At 37.3% G+C, this 13,497-nt stretch overlaps 1 protein-coding gene across 1 annotated transcript in view; it reads left to right on the top strand.

Annotated features, from left to right (window-relative positions):
• The window catches only part of C922_04447 (hypothetical protein), a gene marked incomplete at both ends in the record, with an annotated part of 2,645 nt that extends 2,467 nt beyond the window's left edge, over positions 1-178 (top strand). The window contains one exon of the mRNA XM_008820030.1: positions 152-178. Within this exon, the coding sequence (XP_008818252.1) occupies positions 152-178 (27 nt within the window). The remainder of the gene's footprint in view (positions 1-151) is intronic.
• Positions 179-13,497: the final 13,319 nt, after the last annotated feature.

The following is a 13,497-nucleotide window of genomic DNA, read 5'->3' on the forward strand; positions in this document are numbered from 1 at the left end:
GGGACGGGTGGGTTATAGATGAGGAGGACTCGCAGTGTTGTTGGGGAAAGGCATTGGATTTGGTAGGGTTTCCCAGGAGGGGATTGAAGGTTTAGGGTCTCGGGTTTAAGGTTTAGGGGGTTTGACTCACAGTTCAGGCTTCTCGGCTTAGGATTTATGGTTTAAGATGATGAGTTAATGTTTCGGGCCTCAGAGTTCAATGTTCCGGCATTAGGTTCAGGGTTCATGGTTCAAGGCTTACGTCTCATGGTTTACGCCTCAGGGTTTAGTGATTAGGGTTTAGGATTTATCGTTGAGGCTTAGAGCTAAAGGGTTAGTTTTTAGGGTTAGGGTTTAGGGTTTAGGATTTATGGTCCAGGGTTTATGTCTAGGCTTCTGGTTTATGATTTAGTGTCTAGGGTCTCAAGGTGGAGGGTTAGGTGTTGAGATTTTAGGGTTCAGGATTTAGGGTTCAGGGTTATTTTCTATTGGCTTAGGGTTCAGATATTAGGGTTTTCGCGGCTAAGGGTTAGGGGTCTAGGTTTATGTTTTAGGGTTTATGGGGTAGCGTGTAGTTGCTTGGGGGCTGGCTCTAGGGTGTAGGTGTCAGCGTCCAGTTCCTTGGTTTTAGGGTTCAGGGGGTCATGATTTTGGATTTAGTGTTAGCTCTTAGCGTTTATGCCTCAGGGTTCAATGTATAAGGGTTACGGGTCATGGTTTAGCTGTTAGGCTTTACGATTTAGGGTTCAGGGTCTTGAGTTTAGGGTTTATGATTTTAGGTCCAGTTTTGAGGGGTTAAGCTCTATGTGCCATGCATTAGTGTTTATGTTCAAGGCTTGTTCGTCTAGGGTGTAGCGTTCATGTTTGGGCATTTAGCGTCTAGGCGTCAAGTTTCCGTTTGAGGATTTAGGTTTCTGGAGCTAGGCTTTAGCATCTAGGTCTATGGGTTAGGTTTTACCATTTAGTTCCTAAGGCTTAGGAGGAATTCCTGTGGCTTATCGTTTATTGAGCGCCTCTAGTCCTTATTTGTACGCTTAACTATTTAGATATTCCTCTTCATCTTCGCATTCTTTTGTTCTCTGTCATCCCCTGCGACTTATGATCTCTTGCTTTACGCTGACGATGTACGGTCCAACTTCTATGATTGGGGATTCAGTTCTATCTTGGTCGACCGATAGGATACCCCTAGGTCGTATGCGTGTCTCATGAAGTTTAAATTGGGGGCGATACGGTTTAGATTCACGGTTTATACGGTTTCTGTACTTTGTACTCTTCAGCCTTATCTTGTATGGATTATGTCGCAATTTGACTTTGTATAGATTGTCCTATTATTTTCTATGGTATTTCCCTTAAGGTGTTTTGTTTAGGGATCATTTTCAGTTCCTACACGTATTAATTCGGGGCGTCATTGTGTTTATTGATTCTTCTTTACCTTTTAACTCGTCCATTGGGGTTGCACTACTTATTTATCAGCCTCGACTGTTTTTGGTGTATTATTTATTCTGCAGCCTGTATGGTTAGAGTCCTATCCTCTCTGTTCTGGGGATTGTTATGACTCTTTAAAGTGTATCCCTTAGGGTTAACCACTTAATGCTATCCGCTCCGGATTTACAATTTGGACTTTAATCAGCCCTTCACAAGCATCATTGCCCATTTTTCCTCTCCAGATTATGGTGGCTCGCCCTTGATTTACTTTATTATGTCCTACTTGGTGTGGGAATCAGGCGCCATTTTCTTGTCTTTACGCTGCTCCGCTCCACTCTCCCTTCAGGTGGTCTGTTAAGTTGTCTGGGAATATAGAAGAAGAGATATATTCGTAGATTCTTTATTATTCTTCCCATATCTAATATAGTCTAAGGGTGGTAATATAAAGATACGGAACAGTCAATGTTTAGACCTTGTTTGTTTACTCTATTGAGATATAGACAAAGGTACAACAGTGTTACTGATCTATTCCTATTTACCTAGTCTTCTATTGTCATCCTATTCCCATAGGATGTATATGTAAAGTCGTGGAGTCATACATGCAGCGATGACGCGCGGAATTATAGAGCACCTATTCATCTATATTAAGGTTAATCCATACTGTTCTAAGATTTCCTGCTCATGAGTTGTCTTTCATATTCAAATGTGTCTCCTCCCCCTCGTTTATGTCACTAGTGAATTCCTCTTAATAATATGGATCTTATGGGAGGGGTACACAGCACGTTTGCTTCTTCACGATTCTTTGAATGTTTTTATTGAAATGTGCCAACACAAGTTGAATGATCTGTATTTATCACTCGATTTCTTGCTTTTACAAGGAACTTTTACAATGGACTTTTGATTACAGATTATTATAGGAGAATAATGCACAACTCCTTCATCCACTCTTAGAGGAGATATGTTGTCGGTTATGAATTACACTTGTGTGTTGGAATTCTTGTGTGCTCATAAAAAATATATGTATGTGTGAGGCCCATTAAATTATTCCCTGTATTTATCTGAGGATAATAAAACTCGCATCGACAGATATCATGGTTATTATTGCTACTAAGGGAAAACTCTGATATATTCATACTATACCTTTCTGTAGTTTATGTTTAATGATGCAGAATAGAGTTCATCACTAATGTATCACCACTTCTAAATACAGGGGAAGGGAGTGAAATAAATAGTATAGATTTGTTTACTGTTTTCCTACAAACAGATCTATGAGAAGGGGTCAGAATGGGAGAATACTAATATTGGAGCGACTACTGCTCTGTTCCCTTATGTACATAGATTTAAATAGCGCCTATTAGTTCGCATCACCCCCATAGCTCATACAGAACCGAGAAATTTGATATTTATACTTACAGTATATGCCGATTATAATCTCATCCCGAACAATCCACTGTCAATATCGAAATTGTTAGATTACTGTTCTGCATTAATGTTGTGTGCAGTCTGAATAAACATGCCCTTTTTATAAAATTATAACTATCACTATCATATATCATACTCTATACTCGCATTATGGAAACATTATTCGGTTGATCCTTTAGGTGTTAAATCACAAATCTATCAGTAACTTATTGCTACTACTTGGAAGAAGAAAGCATATAGTTAGTCGCGAGATAGCTGTTAGCATGCTTATTATTAACCTCCTAGAATATTTGTCCCCAATCTGTGATAACAATATTTTAAATTTTCTTCATTGATTGTCACTTTGCGATATTCAACTGGTATAGCTATCTGTATGCGCATAGAGGAATGCTTCTATCAAAATTAAAAAGAAATTTAGCGCAAGAATGCACCCCCTCTAAAGGAGCAACTGGGCGCCTCTCCTGTTTAGATAAGAATATAACAGACATTCAGTGGGTTGAAAAAATCTTCTGGTGTACGTTTTCTTTACTAAAATGAACTCCTGACTATAATGATAGTATATGAGGAGGCATAGCCCCATTCTGTATAATTTCTCCAGTACTTATTAATTATTTTGTGTATAAACTATTATCCGTAACATTATATGAGGGCAACGGCTGCTTATGTATGAAGAATAGTGGCATCCGGCTTAAATGTGATTATTAGCAATTAGGGAGGATAGGCTAAGCGTCTATTAATATATTTTATTTGTGCGCGTCAACGTAATTATTAATGGAAGTATCTATATTTATTTATAAGGGATGTTTATGAATAAGTTCAATCATGCACTGTCGTACTGACATTTTATGATGCATAGGAAGAGTTTTCATTCTTTCCACTAAATATCTTCTAGAGAAGTATGAGGCTTCTTATATAAACGAAGAACTGAGAAAGTCAATATTCATACTGTACCGAGTCGATACTGTCTGCTGATGTGAAAAAGGATTCTCAAATGAGGAGTAAGGCCGTTGGCATATGTATACAGTAAAGTGCGAAATTCTGGTAGTGACTCAAAGATAGGTTTTACTCTAAGAAAGGAATCATATTAAAGGGGATATTCATAATGTTCTATTATGATACAAGACATAAACACTGTATAAATATACATTTGATTTAGACAAGGGATACCATAAGTATTAATGGACAGCATTATGCACATTCATGTCTGTACTTAGTAATTATAATAATACAATTTTAAGTTGTATGCGTCAGTACCACTGTTGTTATAGTTATATTGGAATATCATTCTATGCTTCGTATGATCAGTATCGGAACCTGGATAAAGTCTTTGGAAACTAATTGAGACTTAATAAGGGAATTATGCATTAAGAACAGGAAAATGAAGAATTTGAATAGTTCAGTTTTGAGAGGAATATATGCTCAGAATGGGAAACCCATTGACATGATTTGAGGATTTCCTTTTAGCTTACACTATAAGGGGTTTATTAAGATATGCTATATATCAATTTAAAGAAGCAACACAATAGGGAACACTGAAGGCATGCAACTACTAATGCTGAGTAATAGTCTAGGGACGTTCTTTCCAGAATAGATGCGGAGTGATTGCGAAAAAATCTGAAACGTATTTAGTCCAGTTATAGGAAGTTATACAGGGGATTCCGGTTCACCGGATGCATTGTAACTATAATTAGTTAGAATATGGTGTTCTTTTTTGAAGAGTGCCTGACGAGATGTGTGTAATTTGAAGAAGTAAAAAAATGCTCATAGGTATCCTTAAATAGGGCGTCCCTATCCGTAGTTTTAACTGTCATAGGACGCCAACTGAGGAAGATATGGAAAGGTAGGACAAATGAGGAACAACTGAATCGTATCTTAGAGTCATCTTTACAGGTAAATTTCGGTAGAAGTTAATATTTTCCATAAGGAGCCTTTTAATGGGAGGAGGATATTCATAAATTCGCCCTCCTTTTCCATTTCCCGGGTTCAATCTTTCTTGATACGTTAGCTTCCGTTTATTGCTGATCTTAAATTGATCATGGTATTTCTGGAAACTATTTTTGCGCGCTATAACTTTAAAAACATGTGCAATGATACCCTTTTAATAATGCATAACAGGAGACGTGCGTGTGCAAGGAAAAACGAAGAAATACAACAGATTAAGTATAACATATATCATAGGGTGTCATTGAACTGTATAGGAGGCGTATATTATGGCATTTATTTCTTTTCGGAAGAGTGCCTCCTCGTTGGAAGCAAATGAGGGCTTGGTTATTTATGGACCGATTTCATGCACTGCTGAGATATTATGAAATAGGAAGAAATACCCTGTTGGAATGGTGTTCTGAATAATGTGAATCACCCCAAATTTACCCTTTTATTTTATACGATATTACATGTGGGGCAACTGTTAGAAATAATATGCACGATAAATTAATTTTTATCTATAATTTCTTCGGGATTTATCTTATGCAGCTGATGATAACAGGAGGTGCCGGGGCTAATTTCTATATTTCGTACAACATGATAACACAATGGTAAAGAAAGCCGTTAAGTCAATGAAGTGTACAAAGACGTCATATTGCGGAGAAGAAATGTTTCATCCCTTTCAATATTTTTAGAATTTTCCACACTGCATCACATAATGAGACATGCGAGAAAACAAAAAAAACGGAGACGCTTTACAGTGTGCCATATCCTGTTTACTACTATGTATATGTCACGGTTACTCTATGTACAGCTAATACTGAAGTTCATCGTAGAAGAAAGATCACAGGCCAGGAGTGAATGCGAATATAGTATCTACGGAACACTGAGTAATATGTGAGAGTCCCCCAATATGCTATCCTCACCTTGTGAACGTGTCATTTTTTATTATTCTTCACTAGCTCCTTACCTAATTGAATCTATATTTGTGGATATTTAGGAAGAGGAAAACGGCAGTCATGCGTCGCATTATAAGATTCTCACTTCGTAAGGGCCGCGGTAACATTATTTGCTTTACGGTTTAAATAATTTTATGTAACTTGTATTATATTGGAAGGTTGAGCTGACAGTTTATATTCTTCTCATGTGCAATGCAATTAGTTGGATGGTGACTGGTCCAGATTACACCCATTGTGGTATTGTATAACGTATAAGGTGTAGCATAAAAAGAAACGTATATTTACGAAGATGTCAATTCTAGCATAGTGAATGTGGAGAGAATATGTGGCCGCCACAATTTTGAACAGCATAAAGGGTTCAAAGTGAATGGGGATAGTGTAAAAGAAATTATCGTTGGAGACAGTTCTGCCTGATAATATAGGGGGGATGAACTTTTTTCATGCGATGCCATTTATTTATGCCCGATGATTCATACAAATACCAGAAATCATGTTCTTGTTTTGTTTTTTCCTTGTCCGTTCTCCCTTACACTAAGATGGATTTCTGATGTAATTTGCAAAAAAGAAGTGCATCAGGAAATATGAAGAAGTCTAAATGTGTTTATACAGGCCATCTGTCAGTAGGCCTATATGCATTCTGAACATTGAGGTAAACACTGACGAAAACACCATTGCACATTCCTTAAGGCAAACATGCAAGTTTCTGTTAACATCATGTAATTCTATGACCAAGCACGAGTGACAAGAGAAATGTGTCTTAAACAGTTGGACAATACCACTACGTTAAAACTAGGACAGGAATTGCATGGCCTGATTGAGAAAGGATACATGAAATCGACGTTGACAGGTTAAATATTATTGTCTTTACATAAGATTTCGCAAGCAAGACTCCGTGTCTCATGGGGGCGTACACTGATTTGTTTGCCTCATATGGATGGAATCGATTTTGAGATTAGAACAATGGCGACGTCTGCATATTTATTTATTTTAATAAAGGGGGGGTTCTCCGAAATACACATATCATATAGGCGTGGAGACAATCATATAACATGTGTTCCCTCATGTTGTACAGAAGTAATGAGTATTAATAGTAATTGCTATGTGCAGATCACGTTAATAATAAATGGTTCCTGCGTTATAAACACGCTTTGGGTAGAGTCCTGTAAGAATGAAAGGATTTTTAATTATTTATAAAAATCTGAAAGAGGCGAGTTTTAATATTGCGTGCATTGTTTATACGTGTATCTAATCTGAAAACACTGACACAGATTGAAATATACAGCAAAGATGAGCATTTCATATAATCCATTATGGATAAGACAACACTGAAGAGAATAGAGAAAACAAGAGAATACGGGAAAATATGAACACATCAATTCCATGAAAGCCGTAGCATTATTGTAGAATTACATATTTGAAATATGTTTCCTCTTCGTATTCATGATAAACATGGTTTCTGTCTCCTGCTCCTTATCTATGGTCACATTCTATGCATGCAAGAACGAGAAAACACATAGAAGTAATGGGGCAATTGGGGTGGGTCACATGCAGGAAACAATTTTCTGGCATATGTCCCCTGCACACGCCTTTTGCTCAAAAGGTCCATGTCTGTTTTATTGTACCAAAAAGGAGGATTTTTTTCTAACTAAAATGTTATTTTTATTGAGAAGCATTACTTTTTTCGCGATCACCTTCGTGTGTAGCGCAAGCCTTATGAGAAACCTTAAAGATTACTGGGAGTGAAGCCGCATATTCATATGACTGCAAATTTTAGTAATTTCCCCTTCACCCTTACAAGGGTACATATACATATATATACGTATATATACATATATATCTATGTCTGTGTGATAATATTATCTTGATAAGTGGCATAACGCTAATATATTGCTTCTAAGCAGTTATGAAAACACACGCGTCATACGTGGGTTTACCGAAATCCGTATTCAACATTGTAATAACCCCTATATTACAATATAATGATGATTTCGTACACATCGTGAGTTTTACAGGAGTGTTCTTTTCAGAGGTGTATGCGTATATTCTGTGATTTCCTTTTTTTTTCTCTTTTTTTCCCGATACATTTTGCAATACTCGACATGTCCTTCATTGGTGTGTACTGATTGCCACGTGAAACTATCCTGGCCGACTAAGGGGCGAGGTAAGTGGCAATATTTTCTCAAGATACAGAATTAGCTGCAATTAGACACAAACTGTAAAGGAGATTTCTCCTAAGTATTCAATGAATAATTAACTCGAGAAGTTTATAGTTATTTAGCTTGATAAAACAGCGTTCATTCATGTGAAGATGATATTCTCTTAGAGGATATACCCTTCTGGATATTGAGTTCTAAGATCAGGTGAACACCTTATAATAGTGTTAATGAAACTGTTAATTTTGTCACTACATCAGTCTTATATTAAATAAAGAGGAAATCAATTTCGAATAAGGAGATTCACTAAAAGGGGGAAAGTATGCAGGTGAATAGTAAAAGTTAAGCATACTTCGGCCTACAAGAGAATGGGGGGAGGACAAAATATATGACAATAATTATATTTAACAATTCCCCTTGTCCGGTTACGCGAGCCGTTCACTGTTAGGAATGTGCTATCGTGGTTTGATTAATTTGTTCAAGAGTATTAGCTATTATGGGTAAAATTCAATAGGAAAAAAAACGGAGAAGTACCAGTATTACGTCCGTATGTAAAGCGACAGAGTATACAACACAATCAGGGTATGTCAGTGACAACCAAACCGGAATCAATAGGCGATAACAAGAATAATGATAAAACAACTGATAGTAATTACCCTCAAATATCTATGATACCAAAGGAGACGAAGATTGTGAAGGAATTCTGGGAGCTCTTATAATATATCACAAGGAATACATAATAGAGATTAACACAACATTCCACTATTGAATCATGAGCAGGTACTGAAAATAACAGATATTTGTGAATAGAACCGAATTTTTCATTCTGCATATCATGAATTGTAGTAAGCTGAAAAAGAACATACGGCATTCCTCATCTGGAGTTGTTGAACGAATCTACATTATGGGTATAAACAAGGGATGCATAAATTCCGAGAGGAATAAAGAGGATTTTGGTCGCCGAAATATGGGTAATTTACATCCCTCTATACAGTGTTATCATTTAATGATAACAACCTATGTGTTCTTGACTTTTTTACACCTTACGATGGAGCATATATATACCCATTGAGATACATACATATATATATATGTTTTCCTTCTTATATGTGGGATTAGTTCATCAGTCATAGAACTAAGAAGTGTTAACCTGATTAATTATGATGCCCATCTGGAGTAATACAGAGAGGGGCTATCCAGAAACACAACAGGAGGAAACAGGGATGGTACCGATGGTAAACATTTTTACTAACCCAGCAAACATAGTTATCAATATATGCAAATTCAGATTAGAGAATTGTTCATTTAGCATAAAGATGTGACCGCTAAAATTACATGATTGTTCATGACGTGTTTTCTCTATGCATATATAACGGGTGTAATGGATCGTTGAATTTGAACAGGTATAATATGGGTTTTAATTTTATATTGAACTTTAATTGTATGTTGCATACAATTGAAAGGGTTGCTATATGGTTTAAATGTCCTTATGCCTTCCTGTGGAAACTCGTATGAGTGCAATGGAATAGAAATGTACAGATCCAATGGGTACAGCGTGAAATGGTGGGCCGTCGTGTTCATATGGCCTCTTTTATAGTTATCTTATTGTTGTGAAGGCTTTTTCATGGTTCATCCTTTCTGTCACTGTGTTCTCTTATGTTTTCATATTTTCAGCAGTATCCAACCACATGTTGCATTCCTCCTGTGTATGTTTTCTCATGCTTTTGCATTTTTATAAGTGTGTTAATTCATATCGCAACTTCTTTGCATATCAATCCCCATGTTGCATAGTGCCTGCTGATTCGCCTTCGTGTTTATCATTCCCATTAGTGTTGTTTTTCATGTTTTGGGCAAGTTTATGAGAGTATTTGTTTCATGGCGCCTCTTTTGTATATATGTATCGTGAGGTGGCGTAATTCTGCCAACGTGATTTCATGCGGCTTATTTTTACCAACGTGCTTCTATGTGGGGTAATTTTTCCCCGGTGTTCCTTCATGTGGCGTAATTTTTCGCCGGCGTCGTCTCCTGTGGCTTAACCTTGCCAAAGTCCTCTCATGTGGATCAATTTTTTGGGGGATCCCCTCATGTGTTATATCCGTCGCGCCGGGGTTGCTTGCTTTCGCGTCATTATATATATTTCTCTATCTAATTCTTCCATAAGGGTACACCTATTTGCCCCCTTCCTTTGACGGAATTTTTCTGGAGGATTGGTTTATGATAATATCTTTCGCACCATGCCTATGAAGATACCACTTCCCCTGGCTTCCTTATGAAGTTGCGTTTATCTGTTGCATTTTTATCACGATTTATTCTGTGTTGTTTCTTCATGATGATGCTTTTTTTTCCTGCATCTTTATGATGCTCCCCCTCCTTGTCAATGCGCCGTCCTCGTGCCATGTCACTGTGATGTTTACTGTGTTGGCGCGGGACTCTGATTTTGCTTTCCTATGTTGCATTCTTTTAAGGATGCTTATATCTGGTATGTCTCTATTAGAATGCTCCTTTGGGTTACATTCCTGCATAGCTACATCCCTCATGTCGCGTCAATATGAAGATGTTTCTATGTGTGGCCCCTCTTTCGGGATGATATTTCCTGTTCCTTCCTTATGAAGTTCTCTTCTCTTATGTTGCGTCATTGTCCAGTTATGTGGCCCTGGGGGGCAGCTTCTTTCCTGAAGATTCATCTTACCGCGTTGTACTTTTAATATATTATTTCGCACGTCATCCTTATAGAGATGGTTTCTTCTGGCGTGTCACTATGAGGATTCTTGTTTCTGTTTCATTTTTTTCCTCATGATATTTCCCCTATTCGAGGGCCCTGCTGACATCTGTTGGGCCGCGTGATTCTGAAAATTCCTCCTTGTGTGGCATATTTTCTACGAAGATTTTTCTTACCGCGCTATATTTATGATATTTTTTTTCTGGGTCTTTTATAAAGATGGCTCCTCCTTTTACCATATAACCGCGAAGGAATTTTTTTGAGAGGCATTTTTCTTTATGATGAGATTCCTTTTCCGCGGAATTGTTTATGATGCTCCTTCCTTGTGGTATCTTGAAGATATTGTTTTGTGGTATCTGTTTTATAAGTATGCTCTTTCTTCCTGTTGCCTTGTGAAGATTTGTTTCTGTGTGTTATTTTTTCTAGTATGATTCTTGCTCTTTGTGTTACTGTTAAGGCGAGCTTTCGTGTGTGATTTTTCCTATGAAGATGCTCCTCTTCTGCGGCAGGGTTCAGAGACTGTGTTGCTTTTTATCTTCTTTATGAAGATTCTTCCTTTTCCTGGTATCTTCAGGAAGTTCCTTCGCCGTATCATTTTGAAGATATTCTTTTGCCTCGATTATTGTGAAAATGTCTCTTCCTGTAGCATCATTATGAACGGATTCTTCAGCTGCCTCCTTCTGAAAATGCCCTTATCGCTACATCCTCGTTGATATGTTTTATTGTACGTGGTTGCTGTTTATTAGAATTCCTTCTTCCGTAATATCCTGATGGACCTATTTCTTTCCCTCTCTATGTGGAATCATTATGAAGATATTTATCTTTCTTGTCTATTATGGGAATGCCCACATATGTGAAGTGTAAATAGCATGACCATACTGATGTGGTAGCATTACCAGACAGGAATAATATACCGAGGTGTAAAAAGGCATCTTTATCCACGCTGTATTATTCTTTTCGAAGTGATAATGTTCAATGAGTACTATTAAGTGAATAACCATGTCACACGGATAACACTGTTAATTGAAGTGCAAAGTTGGGTAAAGGGTAAGGATCGTCTGGAGTGCTATTGTGGGGAGTCTACTGACGTGTCCGTAATAGTCATGTGCGCAAAATACTGAAATGTTTATCGTTTCGTTACATGAAGAGGACAATCCCGCTCCGGGGACTCTTGTTTTGAGAATAGTCATTTGCATTTCTAAGGTAGGTGAAGTGCCGGGATGTACGTATAATACTGTTATAGAGAAGGTATTGATGACCATGTAGTAGTTTATGAGAAGGATTCAGAGTTCACGCCTCCATTATATGAAGGACCTTATTCTATGAAGTGCATTCATATTCCAGGGAAAATATTGCCTGAATGTGATTGATGTGTCAAGATTTTCGGTGGTCATGAGTGCAAATGTCCCCATAGTACCGTTATATGAAAGTACTAATGGTTCAGCTATATGGATGAGTCTGAGTGCTATTATACTGAAAGTACCATTACGTGCGAAGTTTTGTGTCGGGATGAGTACGATTATCCTTGGAGCCCTATTATTGGAACAGTGCGAGTGTGCAAGAAGTATTGTTATATTAAGAATAATCTTTTGCGAATAATACTTTTATTTGAGGAGAACTACTATTATGTATGGAATGATGTACCATGATGAGTAGAACTATCCCAGGAGTAACATTATGTGAAGTATTCCAATATAAGGTTAACGACTCCATTATATGAAGTATGGGATTTTGGAAATCCTGTCGATTGCCTGGAATACTATTCTTTGAAGAATATAGCTACCCCTGGAATACTATGATGTTAAGAGTACTTTTGTGTGTGCAGTATTAACATTCCAGGAGTGGTATTAGTAATGGAGAACTATTCTGTGAAGTTCATGGATATCCCAGGAGAATTATTGCGTGAGGAGTACTGATGTGTATGCATTCTCAATGAGGAAGATTGCGGAATTCCTCATGGTACGGTTATATGAATGTATTAATGGTTGAGCAATACTGATATTTGCGGACTCCTGCTCTCTGAACACCACAGTCGCATAAGAATAATGGATCATCGGAAGCTATATTCTGTGAGCCATCTCACGTGTGTGTAGTATTCTTATTTGCAAAGCACAGTTGTGCAATGATAATGCATGTCTCCGAAGCACTATTATTTAAAGCGTTTCGATATACCCAAACTGCTTATCTATGGGGCGCCCTATTCTATTAACCGTAGGAATATACGAGTAGTAGTATATAATGAGCTAGAACTATTTTCCCCGAATATTAGTATGCGGTTGATGAAACATTGGACGTTTCGTTATTTGAATACAACCATTGTTCATACTGCACGCATGTCTTGTCATTTGCTTTACCTTATTTTTGAAGGGATTAAAATCCCGGGTGTAATATAAGGACATCAGAGTTTTACGGAATCCTGTGATGTATCTGCAGCAGGATTCTTTGAGGAAGGGTGGTATCCTAAAAATAGTATTATAGACAAAGTAGTGTCCTCCCAGGAATATCATTGGTTTTGATAACATTAATGTTACGAGAATAGCTTTGACAAGAGGATACGAATATCCATAACATAAAAACCACTTATCATTTTAGGGAGGGGAGATGAAAAAAAAGAAGTAAAACCGGTGCCTAAAATGAAGTTTATACATTGAGGGTACTGCGACATTGAGAACAATTCTCCATTTCAGGAGAAAAATAAATATATAGAGTAAAATCATATAAATTACTTAAAAGTATCTGCAGACATAAACCTGAAGCTGAAAGGAAACATGCACGGGAGAAGTAGTCCCATATAACCAAAAGGGACAAAGGTAACTTAACAAATAAGAGTACGTAAAGCAATGTTAAAAGAGAAGGAATCAGCCCAGAAGAAGGCAAGTAAGAACGGCAAAGAACAGTTACAGTAACATATGAGGTG

This window comes from Plasmodium inui (assembly GCF_000524495.1).
Source record: "Plasmodium inui San Antonio 1 unplaced genomic scaffold supercont1.23, whole genome shotgun sequence".
Lineage (NCBI taxonomy): Eukaryota > Apicomplexa > Aconoidasida > Haemosporida > Plasmodiidae > Plasmodium > Plasmodium inui.